The sequence below is a fragment of the Engystomops pustulosus genome, chromosome 8 (genome assembly GCF_040894005.1).
Source record: "Engystomops pustulosus chromosome 8, aEngPut4.maternal, whole genome shotgun sequence".
NCBI classification, from domain to species: Eukaryota; Metazoa; Chordata; class Amphibia; order Anura; family Leptodactylidae; genus Engystomops; species Engystomops pustulosus.
The window spans coordinates 95,015,753-95,040,133 of NC_092418.1; the positions used below are offsets into that span (position 1 = coordinate 95,015,753).

The 24,381-nt window shown below is 40.3% G+C and overlaps 1 protein-coding gene across 6 annotated transcripts in view; it reads left to right on the forward strand.

The window, feature by feature from the left end:
• Positions 1–24,381, forward strand: part of LOC140075677 (sodium channel protein type 2 subunit alpha-like) — a 114,804-nt gene that overhangs the window by 7,744 nt on the left and 82,679 nt on the right. For all 6 annotated transcript variants that reach the window (XM_072121842.1, XM_072121839.1, XM_072121840.1 and 3 more), the window contains exon 2: positions 11,921–12,235. In XM_072121842.1, coding sequence (XP_071977943.1) covers positions 11,969–12,235 — 267 coding nt within the window. In that variant the 5' untranslated portion in view covers positions 11,921–11,968. The remainder of the gene's footprint in view (positions 1–11,920; positions 12,236–24,381) is intronic.

Consider the following 24,381-nt stretch of genomic DNA (forward strand, 5'->3'; position numbering starts at 1 on the left):
CCAGTCTCTCTGTTTATGATCAACAGCAAATTTTATCTATTAGGCTGAATAGCTTTTACACTTGGTAATATTACAGGAGTAAATGCAATTAATTCTATTAGGGTTATAATGCATCCACGTAACCTTGGCCTCTTTGTGGGCTATTAGCAGAAACGGCTTCGTGTTTATCACATTTTGTGTTCTTCGTGACAGGGAGGGGGGAGGAGGAAAATTAGGCTGTAGTTAAAATCATGATGTGGACACAGGCCTCCACTGCCATGTACTGTATCTGTCTGATGACTTAAAGGACATGTACCACCAGGATTCAGGATTGTAAATGTTGTGCCCCCTCTGGCAGGATCTGCTCTTCTTTTAGCTTCTTATGCCCTTGTTTTTCCCCCTCAAAAAAAGGTTTAAAATTATGCAAATGAGCCTGAGGGGCTCCAGGCTCCATAGATATTAATGGAACCTGGAGCCCCACAGGCTCATTTGCATAAATTTCAAAGCCTTTTCATCTTAAAAACAAAGGCATAAGAAGCTTAAAGAAGAGCGGCTCCTGTCAGAGAGGACGCACACCAGTATGTGTTTACAATCCTGAATCCTGGTAGTAGATGTCCTTTAGCACTTTGTGGCATACATTTTAGTAAATTTGTGACATTGTCAAAGGCCTTGCCCCTCCGAACTTGACCACGTTTTGTAAAAATAAAATATTGGTTGGTGTGGGAGAAAAAGTCAATAGTTTAGTCTAAAAAATTAAGCTGCGCCTAAACTTCAAAAATGAAATCACATAATTTAGGCCAGAGATTTTAAATCTATGTTGTCCTGCAGCTATGACATACTTTCGGTGCTTTGACAGGGAAGGGAGTGTTGTCTGAGGTAACACCTGACTGGAAAACCAAAATCTTAGTCAAGAAGAACTAAAATGGCTGACAGGAATTGTGTCAGGGCAAATGTTTTGTAGCACACACACATCTCGGTCTCCATACTATGTCCAGTCCTGTATGACAGAACTTGGTGCGATTTGCTTTTTCCCGCCTTTTTTTTGTATAGTGAAGTATAAAGGTTGTGCGATGATGGACACTTCTAATAGACATATCACATGTCAGCCATTGAAATAGAGAAGCTTCATACCTCAGAATCACTCTGCACCAAAGTTTCTGTCAGCTGCGAAATGAATGCGATCATAAACCTTTGACCAAGCAGTACAAAAGGAGGGCCTAAAAGTTGAGTACCAAAATGAGGGCCATGTAACCCATAACAAGAAATCATTGTGAGACTTTCATTTGTTAAACTGTCTTAGAGATGCAATGTGAAAGGTGACTGACAACAAGGCCTAGAATAATAAGTGGGCCCTCATATTTTTGAATGGAAGTTAGGGTAATACGAAAGTCACTGGGGGAATGATTTCCTGAAGTACAGCATGCTAGGATTCTGGTGTCAGAAAATCATGATATATATAATATATACAATATATTTTAGGGTCTAGCTACTTTTTTAGGTTTGTGACTTGAAAAACCTTTACATTTTCAAAAAGTGGGCCTTGGTTAGCCTGTCTAGCCAGATATCTAAGGACAGAATTATTAGACTTAAAGATGTGTCAGGTTTTATAAATATTTTTCAACATTTGATAAATTTGATGCAAATTACCGCAGGAAAATTAATGTATCTTAATACATATGTATAATTGGACATATTATATAGTCGCTCATATTATCTTAAGGGTTAGGATAAGGCTGTGCTCAAAAAGGGTTGGTGACGTAGCAATGGGGAGTATCAAATTTTTCAGGCCTTAAAGTCTACTTCACAGTCAGACCTGGGCCCATGAGCTTAAGGGAACCCATAATGTGTTTCTTCCTGTTAAAAAAGGAACTTTTAAAAATATGCTAATTAGTGCACACTAATTAGTGTACGTCATAGAGTGCCCGATGCTAATAAATATGTACTCCTCCAAGAAAACAACAAATGCTTGAAAAATACAAAATTAACACAAATATACATCAAATACAGAATACAATTACACAGAGAAAGGGCAATAATAAATAGACCACAAGTAATAGTCTGTAGGCAAGGAGGTAGGCTAAACAGTCAATACTTGGAGATGAATCACTACAAGATATCAGGCTGAGCAATAACAGCAGTTAAATAGTAAATAAGACCCATATGGGGACACAAATATAAGACCAGATTGAAGACTGAGGATACCATACCAGTAAACAGGACAGCACGCAATTGACCCCGACACGTATTTCGCTATCGCTTCATCAAGGGGAGTGTTTAGTGTGAGAAGCATCCGCTTCTTAAACTACCACGGGCCAATAGGGAATTTGACTACAACAGTACCTGCTGTAGCGGTAATAGGTAGAGTATACGTTGATGTAATTCCCGCAACACTGAGCACAATAGTGGCGCCTGAGTGTGACCAAATACAGGGCCGGAGTTAAGAGCACACGGCGCATGCGTGGAAGGAACGTGGTATTGCAGGGTCACCCAGAGCGGTGAGCGTGATCCGGCTGCTATATCTTTGTGTCTGTATAAATGTGTATGATTGTAACTCGCATGTGTGAGAATACAAATATGTATATATTTTATAAGTGACTTCATACAGGTAAGGTTATATAGCTTAATTTACTACCATGCAACTGGTAGATTTCCTTTAATAGACAAAAGTTATAAATTATCTAGTATGTTATGGTATGAATAGGGAGGGGGCAATTTTTACATTGGGTTATCATCAGCTTCAAGTTACATTTGCAGATATATACAAACTGTATATTTGTCACTCAAGTGAAAATCTAAAATGTCTATTAGCAGTAGTCACGAGACTGTGGGCAGTGGTCAGCAGGCAGGTAAGGTGTAAGATGGTCAGGGTCAGCTCCAGGTATCAGTAGGCCCCTGGGTGACAGAGCCTCAGTAGGCCTCTTTGCAGTAAACTCACATGGCGGCATTAAAAATTCTGAAACTAAAACAGTCTTTTGCCCTAAAATATTTCCTAGTTTATCATACCAAACAGCCCCAACATGGTTATTTTATATAAGCCCCATTATTTTATATAAAGATACCCTCACACCCTATAGATTCCTTATGTACAGCCTTATATGGGCCCCCCCCAGCAGCTCTGGGCCCCAGCACTTGCCAGGGAATGCCCAGTGCTGTTTCCAGCCCTGAAGATGGTGAACCAGTGAACCCCTAAGGCAAAAACCTTGTATGGTAATATCCTGGCCCAAAGGTGATAAATAAGGGTGTCCTTGATGATGACAGGACAACAAGAACCAGCAGGCAGGAAAAGTTATCCAACATAGAAATTTACTAAATGACTGTTTGCTAACTAAAAGCTTTGTAGTTATAATCCTCCATAAAAAGATGAAAATTTTAGGCCCAAGTTCAAAGTTGCCACAGCAGCGGTCTGAATATCTAAATACACAGCTCCACTTTCTCTGATCTTTATCTCCTCCAGGCCCCGCTAGTGTTCAAAATCTGTAGTCCTTTCAGCTTCTTCAAAGTCTCATTGCTCTAGGCTCTTCAGCACTACTATATCCCCTGGCTTTCACTTGGCTGCTCCTATGGGCCACACTACTAAGGTAATGGGTACTTGAGTTGTTTCCTGAGAGCAGGTTCCCAATGCTATAGGTTTCTTGTGGTGTTAAAACTTCTGATAATATAGCTATTGCTGCCGGGTCTGGCTCTCATCTTGGTATTACTGAACACTTCTCCAAATTACCTTATATACTCGAGTATAAGCCTAGTTCTTCAGCACAAAAAATGTGCTGAAAAATCCAAACTCGGCTTATACTCGAGTCAAAAAAATAAATATATCTAAACTCACCTTTCCGGCGACCCCTGTATATCTTCTGTGCTATCTTTCCGGCAGCGGCGGCAGGCTATATACACTGGGGCAGGGGCTGGCAGGCTATATACACTGGGGAAGGGGCTGGCTGGCTATATACACTGGGGCAGGGGCTGGCTGGCTATATACACTGGGGCAGGGGCTGGCTGGCTAAATACTGGAGGGGGCTGGGACCAATGCATTTCCCACCCTCGGCTTATACGCGAGTCAACAGGTTTTTCCAGTATTTTGTGGTAAAATTAGGGGCCTCGGCTTATACTCGGGTCGGCTTATACTCGAGTATATACGGTACTTACTAGGGAAGGCTCATTTTATAAACTGACCACTTACTGCTTGGACGTTCGCATGTACTGAGTCTAAACACCAACTCTGCAAAACTTGAAGGGATATTACTAACTGTTTAAGTTATCCCCTTTTCACAGGAAAGGAGATAACAATTTGATTGGCTAGGATGTGACTACAGGGACCCCCACACCATTCACGAGAACAGGAACCCTGGGAACGGGGTAACTAGAGATGAGCGAGCACTAAAATGCTCGTTATTCAAGACGAACTAGTGCCGATGCTGGAGTGCTCGTTTTGAATAACGAGTCCCATTGAAGTCAATGGGAGACAAGAGTCAAGCGTTTTTGAAAGGGACCAAGGCTTGGCAATAAAATGTGTCATTTTATTGAGAAATAATGTCTTCTGATAAGTTAGCAGATGTATGGAAACATCTGCAATCTCTTCTTCACTGAAGAACACATTGCAGATGTTCGTGTACATCTGCTAACTTAGCAGGAGACACGAGTGCAGAACGGTGTTCTTCACAATAGTATGTGAAGAACAATATGTGTGAAGAACACATTGCAGATGTTTCCATACATCTGCTAACTTTTCAGAAGCCAATTTGCATTGGCTCGAGCAGTTCTTGAGCGGGCAAAATACTCGTCCAAGCAACAAGCAGTTTCGAGTCCGCTAATACTCGAACGAGCATCAAGCTCGGACAAGTATATTCGCTCATCTCTAGAGGTAACTTAAATTGTTGCTAAAACCCCTTTAAATTACATATTTAAAGGGCACAATCACATTAGAATACTGTTAACTAGAGATGAGCGAGTATACTCGTCCGAGTATACTGCTCGGTCGAGTATTAGCATACTCGGACCGGCTCGTTACTCGGACGAGTATCTCGCCGGCTCGAGATCGAGCAGTAAATTAATAAAATAAATTGAATAAAAGTATTTTATTGTAAAAAAAAATATTGCACATGTTTGCAGATGTTTTACTTGTAAGAACACATTGAAATAACACTATTCTTCACTTTCCAGGTGTTCGCGCGTGTCTCCCGCTAAGTTAGGAGATGTTCGGAACATCTGGAATGTGAAGAATAGTGTTCTTTCAATGTGTTCTGCACTTAAATGGTCCTGTATTCACTGTTTTTAATGTTTTAATTCTATTCTTCACTTTGCAGCTGTGCGCGCGTATCTCTGAACCTATCGGGAGACACGCGCGCACACCTGCAATGTGAAGAATAGAATTAAAACATTAAAAACAGTGAACACAGGAGCATTTAAGTGCAGAACACATTGAAAGAACACTATTCTTCACATTCCAGATGTTCGTGCACATCTCCTAACTTAGCGGGAGACACGCGCGAACACCGGCAAAGTGAAGAATAGTGTTATTTCAATGTGTTCTTACAAGCAAAACATCTGCAAACATCTGGAATTTTTTTTTTTTGCACTGTTCTTTTACTGTTCAGTTTTATTAAAAAAATGCTCGGGTCTCCCATTGACTTCAATGGGGTTCGTTATTCGAGACAAGCACTCGAGCATCGGGAAAAGTTCGTCTCGAATAACGAGCACCCGAGCATTTTAGTGCTCGCTCATCTCTACTGTTAACACATTATAAACTGGTACAAATATATCTAAAATATCACAGTGAAGTGCATTAATCCTGTATCTAAAATTATGAGAAGTGACCAAATTTTAAGACATTTTAACACACAATGGAGGAGATTTATCAAGCTGCCTAAGAGTAAAAATGTGCTAAGTTGCCCATGGCAACCAATTACAGCACAGCTTTAATTTAACCAGTGCTCATGAATATTTTACGGGGGGGGGGGGCTATAATTGGTTGCCATGGGTAACTAAGCACATTCTTACTCTTAGGCAGCTTGATAAATCTCCCCCAATGTATTCAACTTTTATTTATATGGTGGAAAGGAATAAATTAGAGTTTAGCGGACCCGAACAACAAAGTTCGTGTTAGTACTGAACTTTGTGGGTTTGGGTTCCCTGGGCCCAACCCTGAACTTTAGTAGAAGTTCAGGTCCAGGTTCGGCTCAACACCACTCGCCATTAAAGCTTTAAATACCACATTTAAGTCACACATCCACGCCGGCAGGAGCATCATTCTCCAATTATGTCATCCCAAAACGACCCTCGCAAAAATCGCGGCACACAGCACCACGCGCATGTTAGTGTCTGTGCATGCGTGGCTGGAGTGATTTAAAGGCACACTCCAGTCACAGCTGATACATTGAATTATGCAGGACCTGAAGGGTCCAGGTTCTAGCGAGCTTCTAGGAGTACAATGAATGAGTCATGCTCAGGCCCTGCACCATGTGTTACTCAATGAATTAGCTTTGACTGGAGTGTCCACTCATCATTAGTGTTAATATTTCATGTAATGATTTTAACAAATCTGAAAAACATTAAGTCAATAAAATGCTAAATCCCGATATAAACTCTATATATGATTTAGAAGCCAATTAGCAGGATATCAGGAATCATACATGACTCAAAAAATGATGAGCTCTTTCTACAATAGAAACAGACCATATCTGTGATCACTTAGATATCTATCAGTGAATGGCTGACAGTCTATGGACAGAGGGTAGATTACACATTTTTGAGCAATGCAGCAGTTACAGATATAAATCATGAGGTATCCAGGCATAACGGGTTTGTGCGCACTTCTAGTTGGCATGGTTATGATGACTCTGGTATGCAATGCAGATGTTATTACCTTGAATCAATTTATTAACATGAAAATCTAGGCGGAAACAAAAATGTTGATAGGCTAAACCATGTACCCCAGAGGTAACCCAGTAAGTCGTGACTTATCCTCCAATAACCACAGGACAACTGTAAAACTTGTGTTCAGCCACAGCTTTTATTTAACCTAAATCCTGGAGGCAGCCGGGGCCCAGAATACCGGAGTGGCTGGCGGTTGCGGCCTAGGGTGTGCTGATGTCACGGTGCTTGGTACAGGGACTGGAGGGCTGTCCTAAAGTCTGGCAGGTCTCCAGCAGGTGGTGTGTGCAAGAAATATGGAGGCAGAGGCTGAAGTACTGGTTTCTCCCTGTGGCAACCCCTGAGTGTCTGTAAGATAGGTCGCTGGGTAATGGATGGGGAAGCCAGTGATGGTAGACGTATCCAGCTGTATCCAGGGATCAGAAAGGGCCAAAATGGTCAAACAGCTGATTCGGATTCTGGTACTGGAGTGGTCGTGGAGAGCGGTCCTAAGGAATAGTGCACCAGCCGGATAGTAGATGCAGACTGGGAGATTTGAGATGGAGCTGTGTCCAAAATGTGGAAGCTGCATCTCTGGGTTAGAGTCTCCTGACTCAGTTCCTGGGATTGGTTTCTGTGGCAGCACTGAAGGTGTGCTACACACTGTCTCTCTTTCTTCACTCAGACCATGTGGTCTGGACTGCTGACAGGCAAAGACTATGTGCTCCCACTGCACAGGGGTTTTAAACTTTTCAATCACACTCCAGTTTACAATACAGACACATAATTGGATAACATCTTACACCCATGTAACTATTGCCTTTCCAGGCAGAGGCTACATCTGCTGATTACCTGACATCTCTCTGCATTATCCCTTGGGTGAGTTGCGCAGGCTCACCAGATGGATCCTGACAGGTAGAGGGCCCTATTCGCAACTACCCCCTTGTCTATACATTGGCAGGGGTGTTGTATCTGTATCAAACTTTTTATAGCTGGATTCACACTTCGTTGTGTTCCTCTGTTGTGAGGATGTCGGGAAATGTCATCTGGTGCCTGATTGTGGAAGGAAGAGTAAATATCACCAGCAGCCAGTGATTGACTGCTGTCAATGTAAGGGGTGTTTTTCAGTGATGTCACTATCCTTATATGGACAGTGACATCACTGAGATCCACCCCCTGCTCAGCGGAGGAAGGGGGGAGATGCAGTAGTGCTGCATCTGCCGCCTATAGAGTTTAGTGGCCTCCGTTGAGCATATGTGTCACTCAGGATGCAAAGATGTAGCTTGCTGCATCCTTCAATCCTGATTTTTACACACTATATGAACTTATACTAGAGGCAAAAACTGTGCCTAAGTCTACCAGAATATGTCAATGTAGACGCTCAGCGCATGCAAAAAGCGAGATGTGAACATAGCCTAACACTGCCCACTGTAACCTGTAGCTTTCAAAGCAGAAGTAGAAAAGAAACAGGAATTAACATTGTAACCCCATCCAAAACCCATTTTTTTTTAACCATAACTAATGAAACCAATGGTAGGTAAGTGCCTAACTCCATCCTAATTCAGGCTTTACCCTTCTAGCAGATTTTTGTAAATTCTTTTTTTTTTTAAAACCAGACACCCCTATCGTAAAAGACAATTAGGGAATACAAAACTTTTTAGCTGCCAGAAGGAGCTAGGGTCTTTTTTGTGTTCATTCTTGTAAGTAGCATCCCCCGATCAGGTTTGCCTTTCTTGCCAATGTGGAGTGTCAAAGATACATTCATTAAACTGGTAAAAAGAAGTCTATTGCACATTGTACTTATAACCTATATTTTATAATGAGGCACATAAAAGGGAAAAATCCGACTCCTGCTGTTCGGCAGTCAAAGACGTGAACAGAGGGTGTTGTGTGCCCCATTTTTAAATCTGCGGATCATTCTGTGAACTCGTTCAGGGATATGTTTTATTTCATGTGCTCTTTTGTTCTGCTAGTTGGAAAATTATAGGCACCGTTGTACTTGGGAGTGTAGATTACAATTTGCACTGTATATATTGTAACAATCACCATGATTTTATTATTTTTTGTCGTGTGTTATGTCTATTGAAAATAATATTCTTGTTTCGTATGGATGAGAACTAGTTATAACAACTTAATAAAGTGTAATAGGCAATGGCGCGTCATAATAGGCCAGTTTGGGCAGTCTCCTTGTGTTTTAGGCTCCTTGAGGGGCTAACGGCTGCTCACTGCACCTCAATACCTTTGATGGCTACTTGATGCGCTGTGAAATTAGTAAGGAAAGCTCCTTTATACCTGCATCTCAACATAGATCTATAAAAAAATTGTTTAGAGGAACTCAACCTGTCATTTTAACTGGTAGGAAGCGTTCACCCTGCTGAGTAGCTCCTAGCAGTGTGAATACAGTAACATATAGAACCTGCCATTTAAAATTAACCCACCCCAAATTAATACTTTATTAAAAACTATGATTAAGATGCAGTGTCCTTATCACTAAATAGTTCCTACTAGTGTCCACTGACCATGAGTCTTGCATAATAAATTTTACTTGCATTGCCCTGCCTCCTTGTTCCTGATTGACAGGCCTCACTGCTTAGGACATGCTGTTGCGTAGAACATTGAGCAAGAGCTCGTTTACATCATTGAACACTACATGTCATGTGACCAGGATGATTTCTAAGGTCCTGTTACATTTGCAATGTCTACCCCGTGTATCTATCTGATCACATAGACATAGACTTTTATTCCCCCCATCCTCCATGGAGACATGCTGTGATCAGATACATACATGGAGTAGACCTTAGATGAAATCTGAAAAATGGTTCTCTCCGGCAGCGAAGATCTGTTTAAAACTTTCAATCTTTTATTTTTTCCTCGTCTTTCAGAAGACAAATCAATTCACATGCATAGCTTTCACCAGGTATTCCTTCATGGGAAATAAGCCTACGTGTTTCAGGTGTAACCAACACCCTTAATCATGGCATGACTTTAACTTTATTCACTGCGCTGCCAAAATATTGGATATGTAGTATAAACGCTATAAGCATGTAATGCAGTTTTAATATTGGATCTAAAACTATACCTATATAGTAAGCTTGTTTCCTGTGTTGTATCTATGTTGTAGGCTTTGTTCTTGTACTATGTATGTAATAAAAATGTTTTTGTACTGTATCTATGCAGTAAGATAGGGGATTGTACAATTTCTATGTAAGAAACCTTGTTCTGGTTCTTCATCTATGTACTTCATTTGTATATGGTACTGTATAATGTAGCAGGCTTGCTTGTGGGACTGTGTTCTGTGTGGAAAGTTTGGTTCCAGTACCACATCCAGGTAGTAACAGTTTTTAAATTACTACGTTTGAAACATAATAATGAAAGCTAATCCACAAACTACTGTAAATATATATCCAAAAAGGTCACACTGAAAAATAAAAATCTTCTTCCTAAAAAACAAATATAGGGAAAGCAACCTCACACCTTGACCTCACCACTTTAAGAAACTACCAAGAGGAATGTGAAAGTCTATTCGATGGTAGATTCCTCCTGCTGCCTCTGTCCTAATATGTAATTTAATAATCCTGGAACATAACTTGTTAAAAACTTTAATTTAGTAATATGTAAATTACCTGCAGGGGCTCCTGGGGAGTGGAGTAGCCTTAGCTCCCAGTGCCCGGCCAGGCTAGTACACGCCCCAGTAGCCTCTGCAGTTAATTTACATATTACTAAAATAAAGTTTTTAACAAGTTAGGTTCCAGGATTATTAAATTACAGATTAGTGCAGAGGCAGGAGGGAGGAATCTACCATTAGATCTACTTCTGATGGTAGATTTCCTTTAAACAGAATATATACCATAATTTTCGAACTATAAGGTGCACAAAAAATCCTTAGATTTTCTTAGAAATTAAAGGAATTAGGGCAGAGGCAGGAGGAACTAATCTACCATTAGATCTACTTCTGATGGTAGGTTTCCTATAAACAGAATATATTTTTTGGACTATAAGGTGCACAAAAAATCCTTTGATTCCTCCCTCCTGCCTTAGTCCAGTGCGCCTTCAACCGTACTTACAGACAACAGCTGCCTTGAACTGTGCACAGGTCTGCTGGTCATTCATCTTAATAATCAGGTGCGCCTTATAATCCGGTGCGCCTTATATATGAACCTAGACGTTTTAGCTGGTATTTATTGATGGTGCGCCTTATAATCCTCTGCGCCTCATAGTCCGAAAAATACGGTATCTATCCTGTTTCTCTTGTGACCATGGGGAGCACTAAAAGTGGATTACTGGCTGGAGTATTCACCATCCATTGTAGGGGTGGTTTTGGGTATGAAGAATAAATTAAATTGGTTTACATTTCCTTTGCAATAGAATATTTTCCTGCTGTTGAGTTTATTTAATCCTTGCTGCCATATATTTCAGTTTCCATCATGTGTATTCATTTTTTTCAGTAATTTTTTATTTAAAATAGTGGTGTTGGGTGTTCTGCCATGACCTCCTACCATACATTTTGACTGTAGCACTGTTAATTTTTGGGCACCTTGTTCATGATACTATGATGGACATTAGAATGCTAATAGTGTGAAATAAGTTAAAAAAAACCCCAAAAAACTTTTCCGTAATGTAAAAACGGAGGCCTTGCTTACCATAGAGAAGAATGCGGTATCATGGGAAAATCTTGGTTCAAATTGCTGTTTGTGATATATTATACGCAATGAAAGTGCTACAGTTCAGCCAAAATTGTAGGAATGGTTGAAATATCATATAATAATTTACACCCAAAAATTGGGGCAAGGCACTTGAGGCTGTGCAATTCACTTCTCCATGTTAAAAAAGTCGAAACAAAATCCCACTGTCCAAGTTGCAAGGGTGGGTTGGTTGTGAAAACAATAGTTGGCTCTCATAAGGTGCAGGTTGGCAACCCAAGGGGAGGGATTTAATATTAGGGGTCTTTTTCTCCTCCCATGTACATCCCAGAGCTATGTATACTTCTAGAGTCTATAATATTTTTATTATACATTTTTGGTGCATTGAATTTGTAGTGGTTTTAAACATGGAAAATTTATGCAATTTGTATTGATTTTTCTTTCTTTTTTTCCGCTAGCACCTTCATGCGTGAGAGGCTGATTGGTAATTACTGCAGGATGAGAAGATGGAACAGCCACTTGTACCCCCACCAGGACCTGACAGCCTTCGCTTGTTCACTAGAGAATCTCTTGCAGCTATCGAGAAGCGTATTGCAGAAGAAAAAGCTAAGAAACCACCAAAGGATCGTAGAGATGACGATGATGAAAATGGCCCCAAGCCGAACTCGGACTTGGAAGCAGGCAAAGGCTTGCCTTTTATATATGGAGACATACCACCAGGAATGGTCTCGGAACCAATGGAGGACATCGACCCATATTACAGTAACAAAAAGGTATGATTTATTTCATTCATAATAGGCATTTATTTTATAGTGATCATGTCTACAAATCTGACTGTGCTATTTGATTTGATTTCATTTGAATTGTGAACTTGATTTGATTTGCTATACGATCACCTTCCTATTGGGAAATTCTTCTTGACCCAATATGGTGGCTTTCAAGGTGGGAACCTTTCAGACATTGCCTTGAAGATAAGGACCCTCACATTATGGGGCCTTTTCCCTTTTCACCTTTTGACCCACTTGTAGGATATATCACTGGTTTGGTTTCTTGTGTTCTAGTTGGGGCTTGTACACCAGTTATGAATGTATTATATATTATGTTTTCTTATTCTGCATGATACATGTTATGCTCCATTCACAAATTTGCAGCAAGATATATGTCCCCATGGATGGCTATGGTGATCCGGTGGAGGTATGGTGACACTTGCATGTGGCACCGTACCATACCATACACGTGCCATACACCTCTCCAGCGCATTAGTGTGAATGCACCCTTAGCCTGTTTTTGTCTTTAATTTGGGATGGTTTGTCTTGCTGCCTCTACCCCAGAAGGGCACTGAAGTCTAAGCAGAAAGTCTGAAAGTCGTGTTCGGCGTTGGTGATTGTGTCCGCTCATCCCTAATTAAAATAACTATTGTATTTATCTGCTCAGAAGTATAAAAGTGTAATGGGTAATGAGTGTTCTTGAGCCCAATGTGGACAACTCGAGTGAGTGATTTAAGTAGAAATAAGTGGACTCCTTAGGAAATTTTGGCTATGATTCCGCCTCTAATCCCCTCAATCCCTAAGTGTACGATAGGCTATGCAAATATACCGACAACCATGATGAACAGTAACTCTTTTATCAAAATTAATTTATTGCCCTACCCTCAGCAATTGAGTCCTTCCAGATAATGTATTTTCATGACCCAGTGTGGTGACATCATCCATAAAATCAACTTGTGAGATCAATAAAATCAAGAAGTGAGGTGTAAATTGGTTGTAGAAAGTCAAGGAGGCGGAGATTTTAACAATGAAGTCAAGGTCGAGAGCTCTGTATGCCTCCTCCTCTATGATTGACATCATGTAACTGACTTCGGGAGATCTGGTTAGTGATGTCTCTGCTAAACAACAGTGAAGGGAGCTTTCTGAGGAAGAGAGAGCTTGACTTCAGTGTTAAAATCTCCGCCTCCTTGACTTTATACAACCAGTTTACATCTTACTTCAAAGTTGATTTTGTAGATGATGTCACCAAACTGGGTTATAAAAGAAACATGATCTGGAAGGTGTTCTGCTGCTTAGCAACATACTGGTAGTGGTTTATTAGGTCAATTTCTGATGATAGGTTCTCTTTAAGACACACTCAAATCTGACAATAATGTCAATGAAAAATTCAAATACTGCCACAAATTCCCTCCTCATAAAAGTTCTAGCATGTTGCTTCCTTTATATGCAGCCACAGAATTGAGCTGTATAAAACAACATATCCATCAAGCTTCTAGTATAGACAGGTGCCTGAAATCTTATAGGAGACATCCCTACTCCATTGGGAATATGAGACATTTCCCCCACTTTAGGAGAGTCCTAGATGATCGTCCTACGATAGTAGAAAAATAAGTCCTCGTAATGTAAGTAGAGATTGTAACACTACAGATTGTGTTTCTGCTCGACCTACTATATATATACTGATTTCATATGCAACATGGTGGATGCACAGTAGGAATTCAGCTTTACCCAGTAATTTAGCAGTAGAAACGTTTGAGGATTATTATTGTGCATGTACTGTTTTCCTAGAGGTTGTGTCACACAATTATACTTATTTTATAACATTATGTATATTATACTAATTAAAGTAACAAAATCAAGCTCTGGGGGCTGTGTTAGATTTGTTATGTGTATTCTTTGCACTTTAATGGAGTCTTGTACTGTATGCTTATATCAAGTGCAAGTAGGTGTGTGCTGCCGTACTATAGGGTGCTATAAAATTCTACAAATAGAATTGTCTGCAGACAGTTGGTTATATAGCAGGAAGAGTGTTCTATCTGCAGGCAGCATGTTATAGAGCAGGAAGAACTGAGCAGATTGCACATATTGCTCTATCTGCAGGCAGCAAGTTATAGAAAAGGAGGAGCTGAGCAGATTGTACATAGTGTCCTATTGGCAGGCAGCATGTTATAGAGCAGGAGCAGCTGAGCAGATTGTAAATAGTGCTCTATCTACAGGCAGCATGTTATAGAGTAGGAGGAGCTGAGCAGATTGTACATAGTGCTCTATCTGCAGGCAGAATGTTATAGAGCAGGAGGAGCTGAGCAGATTATACATAGAATTCTATCTACAGGCAGTATGTTATAGAGCAGGAAGAACTGAGCAGATTGCACATATTGCTCTATCTGCAGGCAGCAAGTTATAGAAAAGGAGGAGCTGAGCAGATTGTACATAGTGTCCTATTGGCAGGCAGCATGTTATAGAGCAGGAGCAGCTGAGCAGATTGTAAATAGTGCTCTATCTACAGGCAGCATGTTATAGAGTAGGAGGAGCTGAGCAGATTGTACATAGCATTCTATCTACAGGCAGTATGTTATAGAGCAGGAAGAACTGAGCAGATTGCACATATTGCTCTATCTGCAGGCAGCAAGTTATAGAAAAGGAGGAGCTGAGCAGATTGTACATAGTGTCCTATTGGCAGGCAGCATGTTATAGAGCAGGAGCAGCTGAGCAGATTGTAAATAGTGCTCTATCTACAGGCAGCATGTTATAGAGTAGGAGGAGCTGAGCAGATTGTACATAGTGCTCTATCTGCAGGCAGAATGTTATAGAGCAGGAGGAGCTGAGCAGATTATACATAGCATTCTATCTACAGGCAGTATGTTATAGAGCAGGATGAACTGAGCAGATTGCACATAGTGCTCTATCTACAGGCAGTGGGGGTCATTTACTAAGGGCCCGATTCGCGTTTTCCCAACGTGTTACCCGAATATTTCCGATTTGCTGCGATTTTCCCTGAATTGCCCCGGGATTTTGGCGCACGCGATCGGATTGTGGCGCATCGGCGCCGGCATGCACGCGACGGAGATCGGGGGGGCGTGGCCGAGCGAAAACCCGACGGATTCGGAAAAACCGCTGCATTTAAAAAAAGAAATTTGTCGCTTGGGACGCGCTTACCTTCACTTGGTCCGGCCCGGTGAACTCCAGCGCGTTCAGATGCTTTTCAGCGCAGCAGCGCCACCTGGTGGACGGCGGAGGAAATACCTTGATGAATCCCGGCCGGACCCGAATCCAGTGCAGAGAACGCGCCGCTGGATCGCGAACGGACCGGGTAAGTAAATCTGCCCCAATATGTTATAGATCAGGAGGAGCTGAGCAGATTATACATAGTGCTTTATCTACAGGGAATATGTTACAGAACAGAAAGAGCTGAGTAGAAGTGGATTTATATTATTTTTTTGGAAGTATTATTTTTTATATGTGATTATGGGAGCAGCATGCTTCTCAACAGTATGTTATAGGCATGCTTACTCTCCTGTCTATGCAGGGCAGGAAAATAGGAGAGATATGAATTGTGGATCCTGGGCTACATTCACATGTCATTTTCTTTATTCGCTCAGTATATATGACAGGGAAGCTTTTGAAGTATACACTGAGCATATACATACACTGGAGATCAAAATTAGATAACAATGTAACAGTTAAATAAACATTGTAAGCTCCATTAATATACATTTAATGGATTTTTTTGTGAAGGGTACTCCATGCCACTAGAAGTGTTTTTCAAAATTACCAAAGTATATCAACATGAAAGCTTTTTTTTTGCAGCAAACCTGCTGAGCATAATTAGAGAACAGCAATGAATGTAGCACAGAGAAAGATTATAACTAAATTTGAAAGGTTGCAGTTAGCAATGTGTTAGGATGTGTACAGATCTTTGCTTTCAATGACTTCAGCACATCTGCAGCCACGATTACCCATGGAGATTCTCTACATTATTCTGTCCTCTCTTGCATTTGTCTTTCGATGGACAACCAGCCTTCTTGGGGACCTTAAATAACTTTGTGATTTTGTTAAGATGCCATCAAGCTTCTAGTATAGACAGGCGTCTGAAATCTTATCGGAGACATCCCTACTCCATTGGGAATATGAGACATTTCCCCCACTTTAGGAGAGTCCTAGATGATCGTCCTACGATAGTAGAAAAAAAATCCTCATAATGTAAGTAGAGATTGTAACACTACAGATTGTGTTTCTGCTCGACTTATTTTATAACATTATGTATATTATACTAATTAAAGTAACAAAATCAAGCTCTGGGGGCTGTGCTAGATTTGTTATGTGTATTCTTTGCACTTTAACCCCTAGGCGCACCACGACGTTATACTACGTCCCCGGGGCTAGATGCTTAGCGCACCGGGACGTAGTATAACGTCCAGCTTCTGGGACCGGCTCACGAACGGAGCCGGTACCAGAAGCAGCGGCTGTCAGCTGTCTATCACAGCTGACACCGCGCTGTAACACCCGCGATCGGAGCCGACTCCGATCACGGGTGTTAACCCCTTACACGCCGCGGTCAAGCATGGGTGTTCCTGCTGTGGATCGGATCCCCCGTGCCGCTTACCGGGGGATCCGATCCTCTTCCGGGCAGCTCCGAGGACTGGCATGTGCCCCGGAGCTGCCCGGTCTCCATGGCAGCCAGACCCCTTCCGGGTCTGACTGCAAACTGTCTGAGCATGCGCAAGCTTGCTCAGACAGTTTACACTGCTCTACAATAAAATAGTACTGTAGAACAGTGTATTGGACTTAAACCAGTGATCAGAGCATTACTGGTTTAAGTTCAAGTATGTATAAGTAAAAAAATGCAAAAACAGTTAACACTACACATTATAATAAATAGAAAATAAATACATAAAATATAAGCCCCTAAAATGTCACTTTCCCATAAAAAAACTTAATAAAGTATAAAAAACATAAAAACACAAAAAAACCCCCGCATATTTGGTATTGCCGCGTCCGTAACAATCTGCATAATAAAACAGAATTGTTACTGGACCCGCACGGTAAACGCCGGAGGAAAAAAACGCAAAAAACGTTCCGAAAAAAGATAATTTTTAATTAATACCCTATAAAAAATGCTCTAAAAAGTGATTTAAAAAATTTTATGCACTCTAAAATAAGCCCACTAAAAAGAACAACTGTTCTCGCAAAAAATAAGCCCCTAACAAGATTTGTCAGCCAAAAAATAAAAAAGTTATGCATATAAAAAGATGGTGATGCTAAAATGAATAAGATTTTCTCCAAATTAGTTTTTATTCAGTACAATTGAATAAAATACACAAAACCCCCACATATTTGGTATCCCTGCGTCCGTAACAATCTGCATAATAAAACAGAATCATTACTAGATCCGCAAAGTGAACCCCGTAAAAAACAACCTAAAAACACTCTCTCTGAAAAAGATGATTTTTTATTAATGCCCTTTAAAAATGCTCTAAAAAAAGTGATTTTAAAAAGTTACGCAATCTAAAATAAGACCACTAAAAAGAGCAATCATTCTCGCATAAAATAAGCCCTTAAACAGATTTGTGAGGTGATAAATAAAAAAGTTATACATATGAAAGACGGTGATGCTAAAATTAACAACAATTTTGCCAAATTACTTTTTATTCAGTAAAAATGGTAAAAAATTAAAAATATATATAAATGAAGTATTTTCATAATCGTGGCGACCCAGAGAATAAAAATAATATACTATTTTTATGGTATGGTTAATGGCCATTTCCTCCACCAACAAAGAGTTAATTAAATCTCACCAATTAGCTATAGATGCCCCAAAATTACGTACCAGAAAAGTGCATCTCATGTGGCAAAAGAAATAAGCCCCTCTAGGTCCTCATTAAAAAAAAGAAAAAAATTATAGCCTGTACAATGTGACATAGCAAATCTGATCTGGATGGCGCCTCCTTCCCTCCTATGCCCGGCCGTGCGCCCATACAGCAGGTTACCACCACATATGGGGTATCCGTGTACTCGGGAGAAATTGGGTATCAAACTTTGTGGAGCCTTTTTTCATTTAATCCTTTGTAAATGTTTAATTTTCCACCCAAAATGAGTGTATTGTGAAAAAATATTACAATTTGCAGACTCCACCTCCGTTTTGTTTTAACCCCTATAAAACACGTAAAGGGTTAACAAACTTCTTAAAAGTAGTTTTTCATACATTGAGGGGTGTAGTTTCCACAATGGGGTAATTTATGAGTCTCGCTATTATTTAGGCCTCTTAGTGTCAATTAGAAGTTGAGCAGGTCCATCTAAGTACGGGTTTTGGCGATTTTACAAAAAATGTGAAAAATGGCACCCAAATTCTGAGCCTCATAACATTCTAGTAAAATATGTGGAATCTTAAAAAACCATGCCAACTTAAAGTTATGAATTTATTTGGGTGCTTTGACTATCTGCATCAAAAGTAGAGAAACGTTGAAAATAAAGAATTTTTCAAAATTTTTGCCAAATTTTGTTTTTTTTCATAACTAAACGCAAAAGATTTCATCCAAATTCTTAAACTAATTTAAAGTACAATGTGTCACGAGAAAACAATCTCAAAATCCCCTGGATATCTCATAGCGTTCCCACGCTATAACCACTTATAGTGACACAGGCCAGATTAGAAAAATGGGTCCGCGTCCTTTAGGCCAAAATAGGCTGAGTCTCCTAGGGGTTAATGGAGTCTTGTACTGTATGCTTATATCAAGTGCAAGTAGGTGTGTGCTACCGTACTATAGGGTGCTATAAAATTCTAAATAAAATTGGGGACCTTAAATAACTTTGTGATTTTGTTAAGATGCCATATTCTTGAAACCACAGACGTCAAAGACCAACTTCTTTTGCCATGTCTGATAGGAACACCCCTTTAGCCTTCTTCTGGACAACCTGCTGACGGTGGGTTTCAGTCACTTTGGAACGGCGCAACATTTTTGTAAAGTCAGCAAAAACTGGAAAAGGTAGCAGTGTTCATTGAAAAGTATCTCATTTACATTTTTATTCTGTGTTTTAGAATAATTTCTGAAATTAGCTTGGAATAATGCTATTTTATTCATGATAGGATATAATCACATAGGACTACACAATGACCTTGGTATTCAGGAAGTTCTGTGGTGTTCTCTAATTTTGATCTTTATCACTGGGGGGAAACACCCTGAACATCGGCAGCAGCCAAGCACTGGCTGCTTACAATGTTCACTCCTCCTCTGGCTTTTTGGGGGGAGGGGAGGAACAGGACAACGTATACCCCTGTATGGGTATAAAGCAGTATACATAATAAAACATGCTGTGAACCAAGCATTATATGTTATAATACCATACCATATTTTATAATACATAAGACGCTTCTTACTATAAGACGCACCCCAGATTTAGGCTTTCAAAAAAAAGGAAAAATATATTTTACACCAATTAAAATATCCCTGTTGGTCGCCCTAAAGAACAGCACACACAGACATACATTTACACAGACAGCTCTGCATCATCCATCCACATACACACTCAGCTCTGCATCATCCATCCACATACACACTCAGGTCTGCATCATCCATTCACATACACACTCAGGTCTGCATCATCCATCCACATACATACTCAGCTCATCATCATTCATCCACATACACACTCAGCTCTGCATCCTCCATCCACATACACACTCAGCTCTGCATCATCCATCCACATACACACTCATCACTGCATCATTCATCCACATGCACACTCATCTCTGCATCATTCATCCACATACACACTCATCACTGCATCATTCATCCACATACACACTCATCTCTACATCATTCATCCACATACACACTCATCACTGCATCATTCATCCACATACACACTCATCTCTGCATCATTCATCCACATACACACTCAGCTCTGCATCATTCATCCACATACACACTCAACCCTGCATCATTCATCCACATACACACTCATCACTGCATCATTCATCCACATACACACTCATCTCTACATCATTCATCCACATACACACTCATCACTGCATCATTCATCCACATACACACTCATCTCTGCATCATTCATCCACATACACACTCAACCCTGCATCATTCATCCACATACACACTCAACCCTGCATCATTCATCCACATACACACTCAACCCTGCATCATTCATCCACATACACACTCAGCTCAGTCACATGATTCTGACATCACCGCAGGAGAGAGCAGTACGGAGGCTCCTCTCTGGGAGATCGGGTGCAGCTCTGTGTCAGGGCATCACCCGATCTCCATTACAGCCGTCAGGAGGGTCTGGCAGTGCTGGATCCTCCTGACCTCCAGTCTATAATACGCAGGGACTTTTTAGCAAGATTTTTTCTTGCTAAAAAGTGCGTCTTATAGTCCACAAAATACGGTAGATATATTGTATTGTATTGTAATGTTTTCTGTGATGTTACACAGAATTCTCAGCAGAGCATTGTAAAGAGCATATACTTGTAAATGTGGCCTGCATATGGCCTCTCACCTAGCCAAACCACTTCCTTACACTGTACTGATGGAATGCAATACATAACTGTATACAGTGTCTACAATGTCTATTCCTTTTTGGAAAAGTCTTACTAGTTTGGCTATTGCCCGTGTGATACATTGATGTAGAGGAAGCTTCTTACTAGGAGGTAGAACTAGGGAAATAGTTTTCACTATCCCATCCTGGAAAACCTAATTGTATATTCTGTATCCTGTGATTAGTAAAGCAATAAGTGATCTCTACAGAACAGGAAGAGTCTAACTGTGAAGTTCAGTGCTAACAGTAAAATCTGAAAGATTCTAGGATTATTTTAAAACTAGCTATAGGCCCCCAGAATTGCCCAGGGTAATACATAACTGGTCCTAGCTATAACAAAATAAAATGGGTTGACAAAAATATTTTATACCTATCAATCTATCTCTATATCCATATGTATGTCTATATCTATCTCTTTCTCTCTGTGTCTGTCGCTCTCTGTCTGTCACTGTGTCTGTCTCTCTCTTGCTCTGTCTGTCTCTCTCTCTGTCTGTCGGTCTCCCTCTCTGAATGAATAGTGACAGACAGAGAGGCAGAGAGAGTCACAGACAGAGAGAGACAGACAAAGGTATGTCTCTCTGTCTGTCTTTCTCCATATTACCTCAAACATATGCTGTCTTATATTTATTGCCTATAGTAACTAATCAAAGATCAGAGCTCATATTAATGACATGTGGAAAAATATAAGCTGAGCTGTGATTGGTTGCTAATTGCCTAATTTGACTCAAAACCAGGTCTATGACATTCCCAGAGTCAGATGCAGTAGCTTTGTAAAATTTGGTGATTATAAATGCAACAGTGCAGATTCCTTTAGCAGACATGCACACACATATACACACACATACATACATTGTGTGTCCCCTTGAACTTTTCTACCTTTTGCCACATTTAGGCTTCAAAGATATAAAATTGTCATTTTTTTGTTGAAGAACCAACAAGTGGAACACTATTGTGAAGTGGAACGAAATTTATTGGATATTTTAAACTTTTGTAAAAAAATAATAAACTGCAAACGCCCGGGTGCAATATTATTAGGCCTCTCTACTTTCAGTGCAGCAAATTCACTCAAGAAGTTCAGTGAGGATCTCTGAATGATCCAATGTTGTCCATAATGACTGATGATGATAAATACAATCTATCTGTGTGTAATAAAGTCTCCTGCTCTGTGATAGTCTCAGGGTTCTGCATCATGAAGGAACACACCAAGCAGGTCCGTAATACTGTTGTGGAGAAGCCGGATTTGGGTAAAAAAAGACTTGGCAAACATTAAACATCCCAAGGACCCGTGTGCAAGCGATCTTGAAATGGAAGCAGTATCAGAACGCTGCAAATCTGCCCTCTAAACTTTCATCTCAAACAAGGAGAAGACTGATCAAAGATGCAGCCAAGAGGCCCATGATCCCTCTGGATGAACTGCAGATCTACAACTGAGGTGGGAGAGTCTGTCCATAGGACAACAATCAGTCGTACACTGAACAAACAAGTCATTTGTAAAAGATATCCATAAAAAGTCTTGTTTAAGGTTTGCCACAAGCCACCTGGGGGACACCAAACATGTGGCAGAAGGTGCTCTGGCCAGATGAAACCAAAATCCAACTTTTTGGCGACAATGACAAATGATATGTTTGACGTAAAAGCAACACAGATCATTACCCTAAAACACACCATCACCACCAGTCACACATGGTGGGGAATGCATCATGGTTTGAGCTTTTCTTCAGCAGGGACAGGGAAGATGGTAACAATTGATGGAAACATGGATGGACCCAAATACAGGATGATTCTGGAAGAAAAACTGTTGGCAAAAGACCTGAGACTGGGAGTGATATTTATCTTCCAACAAGACAATGGGGGAGATTTATCATTAGGCAGATTTTTGAGCAGATGTCTATGTGTTAGACTGGCAGGTTTCCAACTATCGGATTTATAGTCTGGTGTATGTGCCTTCTAATGTGTGCTGTGTGCGAATAGACTGCACCATTTGCTCAATTTCTGCCTTTTTGGATGTTTTTGTACAGGTAATTCTCAGATACCTCAAACATAAAATTGAGCAAAAACTTCAAAATTGAGCAAAAACTTCCCCCTGTAGTAGCAATGGACCCACATACACCACCTCTTATGTGGAGAAGTTTTGCGATTAAATTTGCTTTCTTTTGAAAATTCTCCGTTGATAAATCTGGTGTAGCACACTCTGTATTTTTTCCGCCATTGCGTAACATTAGAGTTACGTTTTTTTTCTTGCTAAAAAAACCAGCAAAAATGTTTTTGCAAAAATTTGCGACAATTATACGCCAAGAAGCTACATAGGACTAATGATAAATCTCCCCCAATGCTCCCAAGCATAAAGCAAAATCTACAATGGAAGGTTCACATATAAATATATCCAGGTGTTAGAGTGGCCAAGTCAAAGTCCGGTCCTGAATCCAATCGAGACGCTCTCCATCCAACCTCCAGCTATCTTCCAAGGAAGAATGGGCAAGAATTTTAGGCTCTTGATTTGCAAAACTGATAAGGTGGCGCTTCAAAGTATTAAGGGGCCAAATAATATTGCACGTTGCATCAGTTTATTGTATTTTACAAATGTTTAAAATATCATTTAATTTTGTGCGACTTCGCAATTGTGTCCCACCTGTTGTTGATTCTTCACCAAAAATATTACAATTTTCTATCTTTATGTTTGAAGCCTGAAATGTAGCAAAAGGTAGAAAAGTTCAAAGGGGAGGGGGGGGGGTATACACATACACTAAGCTTTATATACTAGATATTGAAAATTATTTGAATTATTCGTAACAAATACATATGTTTAACTTTAAAATGTACTTTAATGGGAACCCATCACTACATTTTCATCATATTATGTCCATGGTGTTACACTTTTTGTTGATAGCTTAAAAATGGCATGATTTAAGAAAAAAAAAACTAATTCTGTTAAATCCATTCATTTCACTATAGCAGATAGAAAGAAGTTAGTAAACAGCAATGGCTATTTGGAAATCATCATCTAGTTGGCGCCGGTGGATGATCATGTTGTGTAGATCCAATAGTCTTATGAGGTTCTGTCAGCTGAAATGTCAACCATAGCAGAATTTGTTTGGTTTACTTTAAAAATGTATAGACAGTTTCCATTGGTTATTTTCTAATGACACCTCTCCTTTAAAGAGAACCCGTCATGCAAAATAACCCCCTAATCTAAATATATTTTCATAAACTGCCATTAGAAAGCATTGCCTCTATCCCTTCATTGTCCCTCTACATGCCTGTAAACCTAAGCAATGAGGTCCTAAAGCTGTATGCAAATGACCTGTGAAATGTCCAATGAGTCATTAGCATATTCAAGCTGTCCAGCTTATTCATGAGTGGGAGGTACAGCCACACCCCCAGTGCATGATTGACAACCTGTATAATGATGTGAGGCTGTATAATGATGTGCTTCCTGGTGCTGGCACCCCCTGCAGCCTGTGTGTGTATAGGAGAGATACAACAGCTCCAGGCAGCCATGTTATAGCAGAACATGTCAGGTACTTGTGTAGCTGATGTCTGTGTCTCTCACATGTGTATGGGAGGATGCAGCATGTCAGCAAATAAAGCACAGACACTAG